Here is an 18,176-nt window from a genome sequence, read left to right on the forward strand (position 1 = left end):
TGAATACGCCATAACTCCCGGGAATAAAACATATCGGTGTAATGTGCCTAACAAGAGATCCCAAATGCTTTGAGAAGTCGGGGTACGCCAGACCTGCAGCTTCAATGATACTCCATTCCCAGATGCAACCCTTGGGGACACTTGGCCAATATCCAGCATATTTTAGGGTTCCTACATAGTTAGGGTTTCTGGATCATCTGCTGGCGTCTGGATGGTCATAAAAACATAAATATGGCGGAAATGTCATTGATGTCATCATATTTTATTTCCAGTTTTTGGGCAGTCACGCTTTCACACTGACACCTGGAGCTGCTACTTCTGACTGCAATCCCCACACAACGACTTGCTGTATGGCCGTGTGTCTATCTGTAATGTGTCTTACTGTGCTGTTGGTTGTGGATTGTAATTGCCATACAGATCGCACAGGGTCTAAACTGACACATTGAAGCAAAGACAAACTTTTCAATAGTTCATGATGGTAGTGATTGTCAGGTTTGGATCACTATCACCTTGTATGCATCCCATCCTATATAATACGTGTAACTGCAGGAGACTGAAATCACCTCCAGCCATCATCCCATCCTACACGCCTCTGTGCAGACAGCTGTATATACACAATGTCCCCGCTTTTCTATTCTGCCCGGTGTATAGACATTGCTGCAGGGCAGAGCCCCATGAGAAGCGGCCCCCCTGTCTGCAGTATATATACATATATATATATATATATATATATATATATATATATATATATATATATATATATATATATATATATATATATATATATATATATATATATATATGTATCTATCTGATGTGAGGACAGGGAGCCGGCAGTGAGCGGAGCCGCCGCCTGTGTTACCCTCCCCGGCTCTCAGCAGCTCCAGCTTGTCCCCGCATCGTACAATCAGCTTCCTGTAGCATAGAGCTTGTGGTAAAGATCCCGGGGATGGTGACAAGCGCCGGGAATAGAAGGGGGCAGCTCCCGCAGCGGTTTCATCTTCCTGCATAGATAGTGATGGACAGATGTGGGGGTGCTATGGCGGAAATCCCGGGGCCTCCTCTCCGCACCACCCCCGCACCTCCGCCAGTGACGGCCAGGGACTGTTAGGGAGGATGTCGGGGAGTGGGGAGACACGAAGAATGGAAGCTCTCCTGTCCGGTTCTAGCCGGTAATGGGCTCTGATCCCGGGCAGGGAAGCACACGGGGAGAGCGGAGCTTGACTCTGGCCCTGTGCTGAGTGACAGCCAATAGGAGGTGAGGCCGAGGCCGCTCAGCAGCCAATCAGTGCGCACCGCTGTGCATATAAGAGGCGGCGGCTGCTTCGGCCCCAGTGTTTTCCCGTCTAGGAAAGGAATTAGAGCTCGATTCGTATCATGGCAGAAACCGCGCCCGCCGCTGCCGCTGCTCCCCCTCCCGCCGAACCGGCCGCCAAATCCAAGAAGCAGCCGAAGAAAGCAGCCGCAGGGGGCGCCAAGAAGAGCAAGAAATCCTCCGGTCCCACCGTGTCCGAGCTGATCGTCAAAGCCGTGTCCGCCTCCAAGGAGCGCAGTGGGGTGTCTGTGGCCGCCCTGAAGAAGGTGCTGGCTGCTGGCGGCTACGATACAGACAAGAACCGCAGCCGTGTCAAGCTGGGCCTTAAGGCTCTGGTGACCAAGGGAACCCTGATCCAGGTGAAAGGCAGCGGCGCCTCCGGCTCCTTCAAGCTGAACAAGAAGCAGGCGGAGAGTAAGGACAAGGCGGCCAAGAAGAAGCCTGCAGCGGCCAAGCCCAAGAAAGCTGCCGCCAAGAAGCCCGCGGCTAAGTCTCCTAAGAAGGCGCCGACCGCGGCCAAGAGCCCGAAGAAAGCCAAGAAGCCTGCCGCGGCCGCCAAGAAGGCGGCCAAGAGCCCCAAGAAGCCGAAGGCGGCTCCTAAAGCCAAGAAGGTGACGAAGAGCCCGGCTAAGAAGGCGGCTAAGCCCAAAGCTGCCAAGAGCCCAGCTAAGAAGGATGCCAAGCCCAAAGCTGCCAAGAGTCCGGCTAAGAAGGCTGCTAAAGCCAAGAAGCCCGCGGCTAAGAAATAAGCCCGAGCCGCCCTGTACTTGTCCCACAAAGGCTCTTCTCAGAGCCACCACCTTGTCCCGGCAGAGCTGTATGATCGCTATCTCCCCAGCCAGCGGGGGGGGCGGGGGCGTCATATTAACGGCAATCCTATGACCAGGGCTCCATTCCCGTATCCGCACCGACACATGAGCGGTCACTACAGGGTAACATCCCCGCAGGTTTCTCCAGGTGACCGGTCCAGCGGGGTAGTAATGAGGACTAAAAGCTGAGGCCGCTGAGGGTTTATAGGGGCAGTAATCCAGTAGATTGGCCGCGCATCCTCCTCGTTACTGGCGGGGGCCTCTGTCTGGATAAAGGGGGAGGAGGAGGAGGAGGAGGAGGAGGAATTGTCAGTATGTCTGAGCTACACAATCCCTGCAGTCCCGAATGCAGCCTGATGCCGGGGGTCGCTGCGGTGTACGGCGGGCGGCTGTGTGCGTGCTTGTGGTAGGGGGACAAACGATACATACTCCCAGGTCTGTATCAGATCAGCGGGGAACGAGCCTGGACGCCCGGGAGGTTGTACTGGGGGAGAAGGGGGATGAGGCTGGGTGACAAGCGCTCTCAGGGGAGCCCCCGCCTGACACTACTCGTTCCTACACAGGCTGAGGAGGGGGCTCCCCTGAGAGCTCTTGTCACCCAGCCTCATCCCCTTCTCCCCCAGTACAACCTCCCGGCGTCCAGGCTCGTTCTCCCCTGAGAGCGCACACCGTTATTTCGGGGTCACTTCTGGACCCAGAAACTCGGATCTTTGCTGCCTCCTGTTCAGCGTGTTCTCTTGTATTTATAACGCACTGTCTGTGCTGCAGCTGAATGACTTGTCTGGGGGAGCTCCGGCTCCCAGCAGTAGGTTTGTGATGACACTGGGGCGGGTGGAGAAAGCCGGCAGACGTCCATTGTCTCCGGGGCCGAGCTGAGAGCGGCAGCAGGGACAGGGAGAGGCGGCGAGAACTGTAGGATATGAGCGGGAAAGCTCCGAATCACTAACGGGTGAAAGTTCTGCCAATCAGAGGAGGAAAGCAGGGGAGGGGGGGAGTGGCTTCAGGACACGCCCCATAATTGCGTCATCATAGCAGGGTTCTCCTTCTGGTCCGACCACTCTCTATATAAAAAGGCGGCTGTGCGGAGGGACGCTTATTCTAGTCTGTCAGCAGCAGCACAGAAGATGTCCGGTCGCGGTAAAGGAGGGAAAGGTCTCGGCAAGGGCGGTGCCAAGCGGCACAGGAAGGTGCTCCGGGATAACATCCAGGGCATCACCAAGCCTGCCATCCGCCGTCTAGCTCGCAGAGGAGGCGTCAAGCGCATCTCCGGTCTCATCTATGAGGAGACTCGCGGTGTCCTGAAAGTCTTCCTGGAGAACGTCATCCGTGACGCCGTCACCTACACCGAGCACGCCAAGAGGAAGACCGTCACCGCCATGGACGTGGTGTACGCGCTCAAGCGCCAGGGCCGCACTCTCTACGGCTTCGGAGGTTAATTCCGCCGCTCCCCGACTCTCTACTACATAACCCAAAGGCTCTTCTCAGAGCCGCCACATCCTCCAGAGAACAGAGCTGTCCCCGCCACCCACCTCTCCTCTGCCCTCTAGGGCTGGAGCTGTCGCTGCGGCTACTGTAGGAATACCGGAGAGCGTGGAGATAAACGCTCTTAAGCTTCAGGGAACGTGTGAACAAATGCATAAATCTTAAGAGCGTTCCTGTCGCTGTACAGTGTGCACTGCCTAAAGTTTCTCCTTTACTTTGCCAGTGTGCGCAGATGTAGATACACGCGATAGATACGAGGTTATCAGGCGGATAAGTTCCTTCGCCTTGAGGATAATACAAACAGTGCGGTGTAACGTCCATAAATACAATGACAAAACGGATCGGGATAAATAAAGCCTCTGGTCCGGGGAATAAACACCAGAAATGAAGGGCTCAGCAGCTCTAGTGTGGAAGGGGTGGGGGGGCTCTTAGAAGAGCCTTTGGGGTGATAGTACAGAGCAGGTGATGGAGCCGATTACTTGGCGCTGGTGTACTTGGTGACGGCCTTGGTGCCCTCGGACACGGCGTGCTTGGCCAACTCTCCGGGCAGCAGCAGGCGCACGGAGGTCTGGATCTCCCGGGAGGTGATGGTGGAGCGCTTGTTATAGTGAGCCAGGCGGGAGGCTTCTCCTGCGATGCGCTCAAAGACGTCGTTGACGAAGGAATTCATGATGCTCATGGCCTTGGAAGAAATGCCGGTGTCGGGGTGGACCTGCTTCAGCACCTTGTACACGTAGATGGCATAGCTCTCCCTCCTGGCCCTCTTACGCTTCTTGCCGTCCTTCTTCTGGGCCTTGGTCACGGCTTTCTTGGAGCCCTTCTTGGGCGCTGGGGCAGACTTGGCGGGATCAGGCATGGTAGCACGGCGATCTTTTCCCACACGAGAATGAGAGAAAATAATGTCTGTGCTCCTCCCAGCGCAGCCCTATTTATAGGCGGGCTATGCAAATGAGCGCCGCTGTCTGCGCGCTGTTCTACTGGACCAGCAAGTCATGTGACCAGTGCCAGCATCATAATCCCCGCCCTCCGCAGCTGATTGGCGCTTCCACCAGGTTTGAATTTCCCTCCGTTTCTCTCCTCAGGTTTACAGGTTCTAATCGCCTCGTTATGTTGCGGGGGGGAACGCCACAGATTGTCCCCTGTGTAGCCTGATGCATGCCGGCGGGGGCTGTACAGCGCCGTGCTGCACGGGGTCTGGGGGAGGGGCATGAGCGCTAATGCTGGACTGTAGAAATAAACCAATGAGATGGAGGGGGCGGGCTTTCCATGAGCCAATGAGGACGAGCCCCGGCTGTATAAATATGTCGCTCTTTCCGCTCCTCAGCTCATATCACCGCTGTGTAACGTCTATACTGAAGCGATGGCAAGAACCAAGCAGACCGCCCGCAAATCCACCGGAGGGAAAGCTCCCCGCAAGCAGCTGGCCACTAAGGCCGCCAGGAAGAGCGCTCCCGCCACCGGCGGAGTGAAGAAGCCTCACCGCTACCGCCCTGGTACAGTCGCTCTGCGTGAAATCCGCCGCTACCAGAAGTCCACCGAGCTGCTGATCCGTAAGCTTCCCTTCCAGCGCCTGGTTCGAGAGATCGCCCAGGACTTCAAGACGGATCTCCGCTTCCAGAGCTCCGCCGTCATGGCCCTGCAGGAAGCTAGCGAAGCTTACCTGGTCGGGCTCTTTGAGGACACCAACCTGTGCGCCATCCACGCCAAGAGGGTCACCATCATGCCCAAAGACATCCAGCTGGCCCGCAGGATTCGTGGGGAGAGGGCTTAAATCTGCCCAGGCACCGTCTGACAACACAAAGGCTCTTCTCAGAGCCACCAAATCCTCCCTCAGACGAGCTGTAGCCGTTGTCTTTCTCCTCTCGGGAGGGGAGAAGAGAAGCCTTCACTGGCTGCTAATAGAGAGGTTACCCTTTCCCTTACAGTCACTGAGTTAGCGATATCTCGTCTCCCTCCTTTGTATGTATAACAGGCACATATGTAACTGCAGCGCCCTCTACAGTAACCTGAGCGCCGCCCCCACTGACTGCTGACTCAATCTTACTTCGCAGCAGCAGCAGCGGAGGATGTAATAGACAGGCGGAGGCTTGAAATTCGCGTCCTTTCTCCCTTTGCACCACCTGACGCTGCCGGTTCTCGCGCGGGTTGTAACGGTCACTGAATGAATGGGAATCTACGATTGAGCGGGAAGATAGACAAAGGTTCGCCCGGATCAGCCCTTTAACGCCCGTTTCATCGGCACTTCTAAACCTGCCACCGTGGGCTGTGCCCTGGCGGGGAGAGAGGATTAGGATGAGCACAGCCATTACTATCCCTAACTGACCCTGCGCCCGCACCACATCTCCCTCCCTCCCTCCTCTCCGTCGCTAGTATGTGCCTACTCCGCGCATCTCTCCCTAGCGCCTTCTACAATGACCTGAGCGCCGCTGAATCTTCTTCAGTTGGGGAGGGTTTGAAATTCGCGCCCATTCTCTCTGCACCACGTGACGCTGCCGGCTCTCGCGCGGGTTGTAACGGTCACTGAATGGGAATTGCAAAACCACCAACCGTGTGAGCGGGGAGATAGACAAAGGTTCACCCGGATCAGCCCTTTAACGCCCGTTTCATCGGCACTTGTAAGCCTGCCACCGTGGGCTGTGCCCTGGCGGGGAGAGAGGATTAGGATGAGCACAGCCATTACTATCCCTAACTGACAAGACCCTGCGCCCGCAACCACATCTCCCTCCCTCCTCTCCGTACCTAGTATATGCCTACTCCGCACATCCTTCTACAATAACCTGAGGGCCGCCCCAGTCCGCTGCTGAATCTTCTTCAGTGGGAGAGGGCTCAGCTCTGGGGAGGTTTTGAAATTCGCGCCCCTTCTCTCTGCGCCACGTGACGCTGCCGGCTCTCGCGCGGATTGTAACGGTCACTGCGACTGAGCGGGAATTTCAAAACCACCAACCGTGTGAGCGGGGAGAAAAGACAAAGCGTCACCCGGAGGAGCCGGCGCTCACCTCGGCTTTGTATCAGCGCGCGCCCGCCCGCCCGTTCGTTATATCTAAGCTCCGCTTATACTACCTGCCTGGGAAGAGAGCATTAGCAGATTACCACCAGCCCGACCTGACACAAAACCCCGCGCCCGCACCACATCTCCCTACAGAGTGAATCCTCCTCCCGCTCAGTCACCCCACGGTGCTTCCCTGTAAGGGCCGCCGGTCGGGCCAGGAGTTGGCTTCAGAATAGACGGACAGCCCGTATTGTAGACAGGAGGCAGCTCTGCTGTAGACAAGGTGGTGGCTCTTAGAAGAGCCTTTGCTTGTATAGACGGATGGGGTGGGAGCGGCGCTCACTTGCTCTTGCTGGGCTTGCTGCTCTCGGTCTTCTTGGGCAGCAGCACGGCCTGGATGTTGGGCAGGACGCCTCCCTGGGCGATGGTCACGCCACCCAGCAGTTTGTTCAGCTCCTCGTCATTGCGCACGGCCAGCTGCAGGTGACGGGGGATGATGCGGGTCTTCTTGTTGTCCCGTGCAGCATTACCAGCCAACTCCAGGATCTCAGCGGTCAGATACTCCAGTACGGCCGCCAGGTAGACGGGAGCACCAGCACCAACCCTCTCGGCGTAGTTGCCCTTGCGGAGAAGCCTGTGCACACGACCGACGGGGAACTGAAGTCCCGCCCGGGATGAGCGGGTCTTGGCCTTAGCACGAGCTTTGCCTCCTTGCTTGCCGCGTCCAGACATGGTTCGTGGATCGTCAGTTACTGTAATGGAACACAGAATATCCTGCCCTGTACCGGCTCCTCCTGCCTTATATATATAGTTCTGCCCCGCCCTCCTGCAACTCTCATTGGACACATCTCAAGCCGCCAATAGAGGCCAGATTTGTGGAACCACCAATCCGCTTCAGCAGGCGGGGCTTGCAAAAGTCACATGGTTTGCTGGTCCAGTAGAACAGCGCACAGACAGCGGCGCTCATTTGCATAGCCCGCCTATAAATAGGGCTGCGCTGGGAGGAGCACAGACATTACTTTCTCTCATTCTCGTGTGAAAGAGATCTCCGTGTTATACCATGCCTGATCCCGCCAAGTCTGCCCCAGCGCCCAAGAAGGGCTCCAAGAAAGCCGTGACCAAGGCCCAGAAGAAGGACGGCAAGAAGCGTAAGAGGGCCAGGAAGGAGAGCTATGCCATCTACGTGTACAAGGTGCTGAAGCAGGTCCACCCCGACACCGGTATCTCCTCCAAGGCCATGGTCGTCATGAATTCCTTCGTCAACGACATCTTCGAGCGCATCGCAGGAGAAGCCTCCCGCCTGGCTCACTACAACAAGCGCTCCACCATCACCTCCCGGGAGATCCAGACCGCCGTGCGCCTGCTGCTGCCCGGAGAGTTGGCCAAGCACGCCGTGTCCGAGGGCACCAAGGCCGTCACCAAGTACACCAGCGCCAAGTAATCGGCTCCATCACCTGCTCTGTACTATCACCCCAAAGGCTCTTCTAAGAGCCCCCCACACCTTCCACACTAGAGCTGCTGAGCCCTCCATTTCTGGCTTCTTGCTGCTGCTGCTGCACGTGTTTCTACCCAGAACCTATCTTTCCAGCTATTTTCTTGTACTTGCTAGACTTACTATACACCCAAAGAGAAGCTCTAATCTCCGGCTTGCTACATTGACATCTCTACGAGGTGCAGTGCTCTCTGCACGCACCTGCGATTGGAGGGTTAAACTAAGCTGCTACTTATCGGCCCGAGCTGCCGGCACGGGGGTTACACTGCAGAGCCGCAGTAGGACTACTTCTAGGGACCTGTTCACAAAGCTTAGATACCGAAGGTTTGGACCGTTTTCTTCTTCTACTCTCTCCAGTATTCCAGCAGTGATGACATTACAGCCTACAGGAGGCGTCTGCAGCCCCAGACCTACAAGGCAGAGGAGAGGTGGGTGGCGGGGACAGCTCTGTTCTCAGGAGGATGTGGCGGCTCTGAGAAGAGCCTTTGGGTTATGAAGTAGAGAGTCGGGGAGCGGCGGAATTAGCCTCCGAAGCCGTAGAGAGTGCGGCCCTGACGCTTGAGCGCGTACACCACGTCCATGGCGGTGACGGTCTTCCTCTTGGCGTGCTCGGTGTAGGTGACGGCGTCACGGATGACGTTCTCCAGGAAGACTTTCAGGACACCGCGAGTTTCCTCATAGATGAGACCGGAGATGCGCTTGACGCCTCCTCTGCGAGCCAGACGGCGGATGGCAGGCTTGGTGATGCCCTGGATGTTATCCCGGAGCACCTTCCTGTGCCGCTTGGCACCGCCCTTGCCGAGACCTTTCCCTCCTTTACCGCGACCAGACATCTTCTGTGCTGCTGCTGCTGCTGACAGACTAGAACAAGCGTCCCTCCGCACAGCCGCCTTTTTATATAGAGAGTGGTCGGACCAGAAGGAGAACCCTGCATTGATGACGTAATTCTTCGGCGTGACTCCTACAAGCCCCTCCTCTGTCTCGCGCTGATTGGCTGACATAAGACAATGGATCACTTTGAATTTCCCGCTCATTCTCCCATTGCCGAGGGTCAGCGGCTCCTTCTAGCCGGCCTACTAGATAACATGCAGGGCGCTGTTCTCACTGCTCCAGACCTTCTTCTCTGTCAATAGGACTATTGCATTCCGGAGCCGCACCCCCTCCTCCCCGGATCTAATTCTTCTCCCGGCTGCGGGATCTCCTCTCTGCCCCCTATGGGCATCCTTGTGTAATCGCCGCGAGGCTGCAGTTATAGTGAACCCCGGGTTGGGGCTGTGCAGTTCCACGCTGATCCAGATGGGGGCGCGGGGAACAAACGGCACAGCTCGAAAGACCCTGTATATACGGATCCCAGCCAGCAGGTGGCGCACAGATACTACATAGGACGGTTACCGGGGCTCTAATTCTGTCGTTAGACGATCGTCTTTAACCCTTTCCCGGCAATGGCATTTTTTTTTTTTTTTTTGTTTCGTTTTTTACTCCCCTCCTTCTAAGCCCCATAACTTTTTTATTTCTCCGCTCCCAGAGCCATATGAGGTCTTAATTTTTGCGGGACAAATTTTTCTTCCTGATGCCACCATTAATTATTCTATATAATGTACTGGGAAGCAGGAAAAACCATCAGAATGGGGTGGATTTGAAGAAAAAAATGCATTTCTGTGACATTCTTACAGGCTTTGGTTTTACGGCGTTCACTGTGCAGCCAAAATGACATGTCCCCTGTATTCTGTGTTTCGGTACGGTTCCAGGGATACCACATTTCTATGGTTTTATTTAAATTTCGACCCCTTAAAAAAAATTCCAAAACTGTTTTGTTTTGTTTTTTTCTAAAAGTCGCCATATTCCGACAGCCGTAACTTTTTTATACGTCCGTGTACAGAGATGTGTATGGCGTCTTTTTTTGCGGGGTCGGGTGTACTCTTTAGTTCTACCATTTTCGGGAAATGTTATTGCTTTGATCACTTTTTATTCCAATTTATATCAGAATCAAAACACTGAAAAAAAAACAAAAAACGGCACTTTGGCACTTTTGACTATTTTTCCCGCTACAGCGTTTACCGAACAGGAAAGATATTTTTATAGATTTTTAGAGCGGGCAATTTTGGACGCGGGGATACCTAACATGTATGTGTTTCACAGTTTTTAACTACTTTTATATGTGTTCTAGGGAAAGGGGAGTGATTTGAATTTGTAATTCTTTTTATGTTTTATTATTATTATTTTATTTTTATTTTAACTTTATTTATTTGATTTTTTTTCCCATTTATTAGACCCCCTACGGGCGTTGAACCCCAGGGGGTCTGATCACTAATGCATTGCAATGCTAAAGCAAAAAATCATCCTTTCTTTTGCAGGCTGCATAGACCAGCCTGCAAAAGAGAGCATTTGCAGACAAGCCTGGGAGCCTTGTAAAGGCTCCCGGCTGTCATGCCAACGTGACGTCGGCCCTGGAGCATGCTCCAGGAGCAGGCGACCACCGGCAAAATGGCGGCGCCCATGCGTCGCCGGAAAAATGGCGCCTCCGGCGCCTTTGACCGTGGCGCCGCAGGGGTTAATGCCTTAAAGCAGTAGACACCCGGCGGCTATGGCGGCCGCCCGGCTCCCGAGCGGTCGCCATAGTTACAGACCCGACATGCGCCGTACTATTACGGCGCATGTCGGGAAGGGGTTAAAAAGGCCATTCTACTCCCACCTTCCAGTCTCTTCTTCTCCTCTTTGCTGTTTCTGTCAAAATCTGTTTATTGCAGTATGCAAATCCCGCTCATGGAACTCAGGGGGATTGCCCCTCTTGCTCCGAGCACCCCCACGTCATAACCTCTCGCCGCCCCTTAGTTCTTAATTCTCTTCACGCCCCTCTTCATATTCATCTCCTGACACTCTGCCTTGCGTACTCATCCGACGCTGTGCTACACGCCCCATGAAGAGGGGCATGAACAGAATGAACTAAAAGGAGCTTGTGCTGTTGTTAGGACTAAGGGAAAACAGATGATGAATAATAATAGAATAATACATTTTATTTTTATAGTGCCAACGTATTCTGCAGCGCTGTACAACTTGTAGGGTTCAAATACAGAGAGAAAAATGCATTACAAAGAAATAGTCACGTCACACAATGGGACTGAGGGCCCTGCTCGCAAGAGCTTACAATCTGTGAGGTAAAGGGGGTGGCACAAGAGGTAGCAGGGGCGGCATTGCTTATACAGGGGTCAGACAATATTGTAATAGTGGTGACTGTCTTTACACAAACATAAACCTGTAGGAGCCGTCACCGTCACTGCCTATATCTCCTCCGGCTTTACAGCTCAGGTTTACGTACAGAAGGTGTCATCTGCAGAATAAGGGGAGAAAAAAAAAAAAAAAAAAGAAAAGGCAAAATAGTGCAGTATGCTGCTACGTCGTCTCGCCTGGTACGGCGCCCCGCGCCTTATGCTGCACCCCTCTACATTTTACACAGACCTGTTCCGCACCACATAATGCCGTCCCCAAAGACTGATGACCATTAGGCCAATACCGATTGGATTATTCCAACAGGCAATGGCTGACAGGCAATGATATATTCCCCAATTGCTCCATCCTCCACCAGCCCTCCTGTTCGATTCTAGGTAATGCTGTACATCATATGCAGGAGCTGAATAACATCACCCAAAAGGATTGTGCACAGAACTACTTTAAATATAGGACAACTAGTGAACCCGAACTGTACCCTATGGCAGCGAGGGAGCCCTCTCGGCCCTCCTGAATACAGCAGAACAGTCCCAAATTCCAGGTGCTGTCTCGCAGTCCTTTGGCGGTGGCTCCCAAATAACCTGCATATCACTTAAGAATGGCACTATATTATGCGGGGGCCCTCTGACGGGATGTTCTACTGACTGGGGCCCCTCCCTACAACATATTCTTGTTTGAAATGGTTATGGGTGCTGCAGCGGCATCTCATACACTTGAACAGGGTACAACTACAGTACCCACAACTGCGGTTGTAAGAACACAGCGAATAAGCAGCGCCCCACATTTAAACAATAATGGGATTTGCCTGCTCCGAGAAACAGTTGATCTGTGGGGTCCTAACAGTCTAAGGGATCAGTAGGGATTAGAGATGAGCCAACAGCGTTCCATCGAATTGGTATTCAGGCTGCTCAAGATATTCCATTCCAATTGAATACCACGCGGCAAACGCACTAAAAATTTGTATCCCCTCCCACCTTCCCTGGCGCTTTTTCTTTCTTTTTTTTTTTTTTTTTTTTTTTTTTTTTTTTTTTTTTTTGCACCAATAACTGTGCAGGGGAGGTGGGACAGGAACTACGACAACCGCGGCATCGAAAAAAAAAAAAAAAAGTCAGAAAAAGTAATTGGCTGGCTGAATCAGGTGACCTCCGCTTCATATGAATGGGGGATTTCAGATTCGGTTCATATGAGACTGTGAACTATGTGACTGTGAGACAGGGATAGATATACTGTGGGAGGGGGAGGGGGCATGGCTAGCCGGCAACCAGAGCGGTCGCATCTGCTGTGAGCTCCTGACTTGGACACTTTCATCCGTTTCTTACCGGCGGTGATCTCAGCCATCCATACAGATAACAACCCCGAGGCTCTCCTCCAAGCCTCTGTCTGCTATTTTGGGGTGTTATTTCACACTTTTACAGCGCTCCTGAGGATATAAACTGTTGCGGCCTTCTGTCCCACAGGACCCGGCCGCCATCTTGTTTTTGGACTTACCTGCTGCCGACTTGTTCCAGCTCCCGGCGTAGTCCCTCGCAGCTCTGGACCGCTCATCCGACCCAGGAGAGGACCTCTGGCGCGTTCCAGACACTTACTGCCTTCATCCAGCTCTCTTACTTTACCGGGCAGCTGATCATAGGAGTCACGACCGCCATTTTGTTTTTTTTGCGGCCTGCCTTCTTCTGGAGTCACCACGGCCTGCGGAGCGCAGGAGACATCTCCCGCGACATCACAGCTGCTTCTGGTTCTGGAGCAGCCTGGAGAGGAGGTATTTCGAGGTACGGAACCTCAGATTCTGGATCTCTTCTCCCAGACCCGGCAGCCATTTTGAGTAGGCCTCACTAGGATCCCTAGCCTAAAGTGTAAGGGCCGGCCCCTGATGTGACTTCTACGCAGAACCCAGATCCGGAAGAAGGGGTGTGACTTGCCGGACAGCTATCCGGCTGTGATTTGCGCCCAGCTCCAGACCTACCCATCTTGGAGCGCAGCCTGCCTCTCTGCATGAAGCAGCAGCTACAGACCAACTACACTGAGACGCCTGCAGCTGCCCTTCAGTTTAACCCACTCGTATCCTGACATGGAGGTGAGCCGAATCTGCATTTCTCCCTTCCCCTGGAGTTGGAAACAGTAGCAGGCCACATTAATCTGCACTTGAGGACCTATGATAAGATAAGATAATCCTTTAATAGTCCTACATTGGGGAAATTCCAGCATGTTACAGCAGCCTAGTAATACAGGATAATACACAGTAATATAATACAGACGCAGACACACATATGCTGAGAAGAGAAGATATACTAGGAGTCCATGGCAGCTAAGGAACGGAAGAGAAAGAAGGAAGACTTCATGGTCATCGTCATAGTCATTTAGTTGTCTGTGCGGAGTGTCTTCGCTTGGTCTGATGTAAATTATACAACCCGGTCGCGGTTGGAAGGAAGGACCTGCGATAGCTTCTTCTCACACTTGGGGTGAAGCAGACGGTCACTTACAGTGCTGCCAAGTCCCATCAAGGTCCCATACATGGGGTGGGATTTGTTCTCCCGCATGGAGGTCACCACAGACAGTATCCTTCTGTCACCCACCACCTGTACTGGGTCCAGGGGGCTCCCCAGGACAGAGCTGGCCCTCCTGATCAGCCTGTCACGTCTGTTTCTGTCCCTGGTTGATGGACTGCACCCCCAGCAGGCCACACCGAAAAAGATGGCTGAGGCAACCACAGAGTTGAAGAAGGCCCTAAGAAGTGTCCCCTGGACTCCGAAGGCCCTCAGCCACCTGAGCAGGTAGAGTCTGCTGTGGCCCTTTCTGTGCAGCGCCTCCAGGTGATCAGCCCAGTCTAGTTTATTAGTGAGGAGCACGCCCAGGTACTTACAGGTCCTGACTATCTCAATACATATTCCCTGGATCTCCACCGGGGTCGGAGCACCTCTCCGTTTACTAAAGTCCACCACCATCTCCTTGGTCTTCCCAGCATTAATACTGAGCTGGTTCCGCTGGCACCATTCAACAAAGTCCAGGTTTAAGTCTCTGTATTCCCTATCGTCGCCATCAGTGATAAGGCCGACTATAGCAGAGTCATCGGAGGACTTCTGTAAGTAACAGCTGGATGAGTTGTGCCTGAAGTCAGCAGTGTACAGTGTGAAGAGAAATGGGGCAAGAACTGGACCTTGTGGTGCCCCCGTACTACAGATCACAGTGTCAGACACACAGTCCCGGGCTCTCACATACTGAGGGCGGGTTGTCAGGTAGTCTAGGGTCCAGTTGGACAGGTGATGGTCCACTCCACCAAGGTTCAGCTTTTCCCTCAGTAGCCCTTGCTGAATGGTGTTGAACGCACTGGAGAAGTCAAAGAACAATATTCTCACAGTGTTCCCGGGTTTCTCTAGGTGAGAGAGAACTCTATGAAGAAGGTGGATGATGGCGTCATCTACCCCAATGCCCGGCCGATAGGCAAACTGGAGGGGGTCCAGAGCGGAGCTCACTAGGGGGTGTAGGTGTGTCAGGACCAGTCTCTCTGGGACCTTCATCAGGTGAGATGTCAGTGCTACGGGTCGGTAGTCATTGTAGCCCACCGGGTTGGGTATCTTTGGGACTGGCACCACACAAGATGTTTTCCACAGTCGAGGTACCACTCCCAGCTTTAGACTCGTATTGTACATGTGTGTAATAATACCACACAGCTGGTCACTGCACATTTTAAGAACTCTTGCGCTTATACCATCAGGTCCTCCGGCCTTGTCTGCTTTAATAAACCCTTCTGCTACCCTCCTCCCCTATATCTCCTCTCCGGAAAGTTTTACATTCATATCCCATAAGTGGTGTCCCTGACCCTCGATATCTACGGTCCTCGGCTAGAGTTATTCTACATTCTTTCCGCACTCCCACACCTGGGCTTTCTTGCCCTCCCCTGCAGCCCCCTGCCGCCTTCTCTAACAGGGTCTCATCCGAACCTCCCCTGTGGATTAGTCGTAGCAGTTAAGATTGGGAAAGGCTGTCTTACCTACAGGAATATCATCCCCACTACTGCACTAAGAGACGTAGAACCCAATTATACCTGATACCTCGCTTGCAGAGGACGACTGTCTGCCTAGACGCTGAGATTGTCAACCTTACCTATTGATATTTGGGGACCTCTCCCCTCCCTGTACCTAAGTGAATCTCCAAGAACACTCTTGTCTATGTTGTCATTTAGACTGATGCTCTCTGTTTGCTAGATGTTATAGTCTTGACCTCGTCCCTCTCCCTCACTTATATTGCATCCATCAAGATGGTTAAACCAAATAAAGACAAAGGCACAGACCTCGCTGGTACTCCCAATCAAACTAAACTCCAAAGTGACTTGCAAAAGTATCTTAGAAAGAAAAATCGACAATCTCCCGCCGGATCGCTGAAAATGGCGCCTGACCACAATAGGGAGCCTGACACAGGTGATGACTCGGATGCTGAGAGTAATATTGACCAGGACCGCCTGGAGGATAGCACCTTCTTAAGAACATTTCTACAACAAGCTCTGTCAGCCGCCCTAGACCCAGTTCTTCAGCAACTTGAGGATATTAGAGCGGAACTTCATCATATAGACAGTCGAGTCTCTACTCTAGAAAGCGCATATCCTTCAATTAAATCTCATAATGACCTCACTACGTCTCAGCTGGCCCTGCACAAAGATTACATCGATTGTTCTCTTACTCTACTTCACCGCCCTCATCTCTTCTCTCTCCAGCAACCCTAAAAGGATTTTTGAAACTTTTCACTCCTTACTCACAGCCAAGGTGCAGACGCCATTCACAGTCCTTAGTGCTGATGACCTGGCCACGTATTTCCATGATAAAATTGATAAGATCCATCAGGAAATAACTGCCAAAGCCCCAGGTGGCATTGATCCCATCACCTACCATAGTACTGATCCCCTCACCAACCGCACTTCAGACTGTCTTTTCTCATCTTTTCAACCTGTTACAGAAGAGGAAGTCTCTCAGCTACTTTCTTCATCTCGCCCTACAACCTGCAGTAGTGACCCCTTCCCCTCGCACCTTCTCCAACCTCTGTCGCCTGCTGTCACGACTTGCCTTACTAAAATATTTAATATCTCTCTCTCTCTCTCTCTCTCTCTCTCTCTCTCTCTCTCTCTCTCTCTCTCTCTCTCTCTCTCTCTCTCTCTCTTTCTCTTTCTCTTTCTCTTTCTCTTTCTCTTTCTCTTTCTCTTTCTCTTTCTCTTTCTCTTTCTCTCTTTCTCTTTCTCTCTCTCTCTCTCTCTCTCCATCCTCCTTCAAGCATGCTGTTATAACTCCGCTATTGGAAAAACCCCACCCTGTGCTGCTAACTATCGACCAATCTCTAACTTTTGGAACGCCTGGTCTATTCTCGTTTAAACCGCTATCTCTCTGCTAACTCTCTGCTTGACCCCTTACAATCTCTGCACTCTACTGAAATGGCTCTCGCAAAAGTCTCCAATGATCTCCTAATGGCTAAATCCAATGGTGACTTCTCTCTTCTTATTCTTCTGGACCTCTCTGCAGCTTTTGACACTATTGATCATCATCTTCTCCTCCTCACTATGCTCCGCTCAGTCGGCCTCAACGCCACTGCGCTCTCCTGGTTCCCCTCTTATCTCTCAGACCGCACTTCCAGTGTATCATTTGCGGGCTCTGTTTCTTCCCCTCTTTCCCTTGCTGTTGGGGTTCCTCAGGGCTCGGTCCTAGGCCCCCTGCTCTTTTCTCTCTACACAGCCCCCATTGGACAAACCATCGCCAGATTTGGCTTCAGGTACCATCTTTATGCTGATGACACCCAATTATACACATCTTCCCGTGACATCACCCCTGCACTCATACAGAACACTAGTGACTGTCTTTCTGCTGTCTCTAATATCATGTCCTCGCTCTATCTGAAACTAAATCTCTCTAAGACTGAACTACTACTGTTTCCACCATCTAACAGATCTGTCCCTGATATATCCATTGCAGTGTCAGGCCTTACTATAACTCCTAGGCAGCATGCCTGCTGCCTCGGGGTCATGTTTGACGCAGACCTTTCCTTCACCCCGCATATTGAATCACTCGCACGTTCATGTCACCTCCTCCTCAAAAACATCTCCAGAATACGCCCTTTCCTCACCAGAGAAACACTAAAGACACTTATTGTCTCTCTGATTCATTCTCGCCTTGACTACTGTAATGCCTTACTAATCGGTCTTCCCCTCACTAAACTCTCCCCTCTACAATCTATTCTGAATGCAGCGGCCAGGCTCATCTATCAGGCTAGACACTACAGCGATGCCTCGGGTCTGTGCCAGTTGCTACACTGGCTGCCTATTCATTATAGAATAAAATATAAAGTTATCATCCTCCTCCACAAGGCTCTCCATAATGCCGCACCTCCCTACATTTCCTCCCTCATCTCCGTCTACTGCCCAACCCGTGCTCTCCGTTCACTCAATGGCCTAACACTTACATCCCCTATTATCAGAACCTCCCACGCTCGTATACAAGACTTCTCCCGAGCTGCATCACTTCTCTGGAATGCTCTACCCTGGACAATAAGATTAACTCCCAATTTCTACAGTTCCAAATGCAAACTAACGACACATCTTTTCAGACAGGCCTATCACAATTTCTAACGTAAACCCTTCCATGCTATAATTAGAATCCCCAAAATTTAACCCTCCTCTGTCCCCGCTCCCACATTACCCCACATGATATGATGTCTTTTCCAGATAACTTTATTTGTCCAAGCTCCATCCACATGTTACAGGACACCACTAGTGATGGCTCATAAAGTTTTGTTTGTGTAATGACAGTAACCTCTATTACAAAAGTGTCTGACCCCTGTATAAGCAATGCCGCCCCTCCTACCTCTTGTGTCACCCCCCCTCTACCT

At 52.4% G+C, this 18,176-nt stretch overlaps 5 protein-coding genes across 5 annotated transcripts; 3 read left to right on the forward strand and 2 right to left on the reverse strand.

Moving 5' to 3' along the window:
- Window positions 1-1,358: 1,358 nt before the first annotated feature.
- On the forward strand, window positions 1,359-2,086 carry LOC142183103 (histone H1.03-like). The gene has a single exon (XM_075258019.1). The coding sequence runs from the start codon at window positions 1,378-1,380 to the stop codon at window positions 2,062-2,064; it is 687 nt and encodes a 228-aa protein (XP_075114120.1). The 5' UTR covers window positions 1,359-1,377; the 3' UTR covers window positions 2,065-2,086.
- A 1,930-nt stretch (window positions 2,087-4,016) lies between these two features.
- LOC142183600 (histone H2B type 1-O-like) lies at window positions 4,017-4,492 on the reverse strand. The gene has a single exon (XM_075258741.1). The coding sequence runs from the start codon at window positions 4,460-4,462 to the stop codon at window positions 4,082-4,084; it is 381 nt and encodes a 126-aa protein (XP_075114842.1). The 5' UTR covers window positions 4,463-4,492; the 3' UTR covers window positions 4,017-4,081.
- Window positions 4,493-4,966: 474 nt separating this feature from the next.
- LOC142219223 (histone H3) lies at window positions 4,967-5,377 on the forward strand. The gene has a single exon (XM_075288170.1). The coding sequence runs from the start codon at window positions 4,967-4,969 to the stop codon at window positions 5,375-5,377; it is 411 nt and encodes a 136-aa protein (XP_075144271.1).
- A 1,446-nt stretch (window positions 5,378-6,823) lies between these two features.
- LOC142183416 (histone H2A type 2-B) lies at window positions 6,824-7,375 on the reverse strand. Its single transcript, XM_075258498.1, has one exon. The coding sequence runs from the start codon at window positions 7,325-7,327 to the stop codon at window positions 6,935-6,937; it is 393 nt and encodes a 130-aa protein (XP_075114599.1). The 5' UTR covers window positions 7,328-7,375; the 3' UTR covers window positions 6,824-6,934.
- A 250-nt stretch (window positions 7,376-7,625) lies between these two features.
- LOC142183417 (histone H2B type 1-O-like) lies at window positions 7,626-8,094 on the forward strand. Its single transcript, XM_075258499.1, has one exon. The coding sequence runs from the start codon at window positions 7,656-7,658 to the stop codon at window positions 8,034-8,036; it is 381 nt and encodes a 126-aa protein (XP_075114600.1). The 5' UTR covers window positions 7,626-7,655; the 3' UTR covers window positions 8,037-8,094.
- The last annotated feature ends 10,082 nt before the right edge of the window (window positions 8,095-18,176 follow it).

The sequence above is a fragment of the Leptodactylus fuscus genome, chromosome 10 (genome assembly GCF_031893055.1).
Source record: "Leptodactylus fuscus isolate aLepFus1 chromosome 10, aLepFus1.hap2, whole genome shotgun sequence".
Taxonomy (NCBI): Eukaryota; Metazoa; Chordata; class Amphibia; order Anura; family Leptodactylidae; genus Leptodactylus; species Leptodactylus fuscus.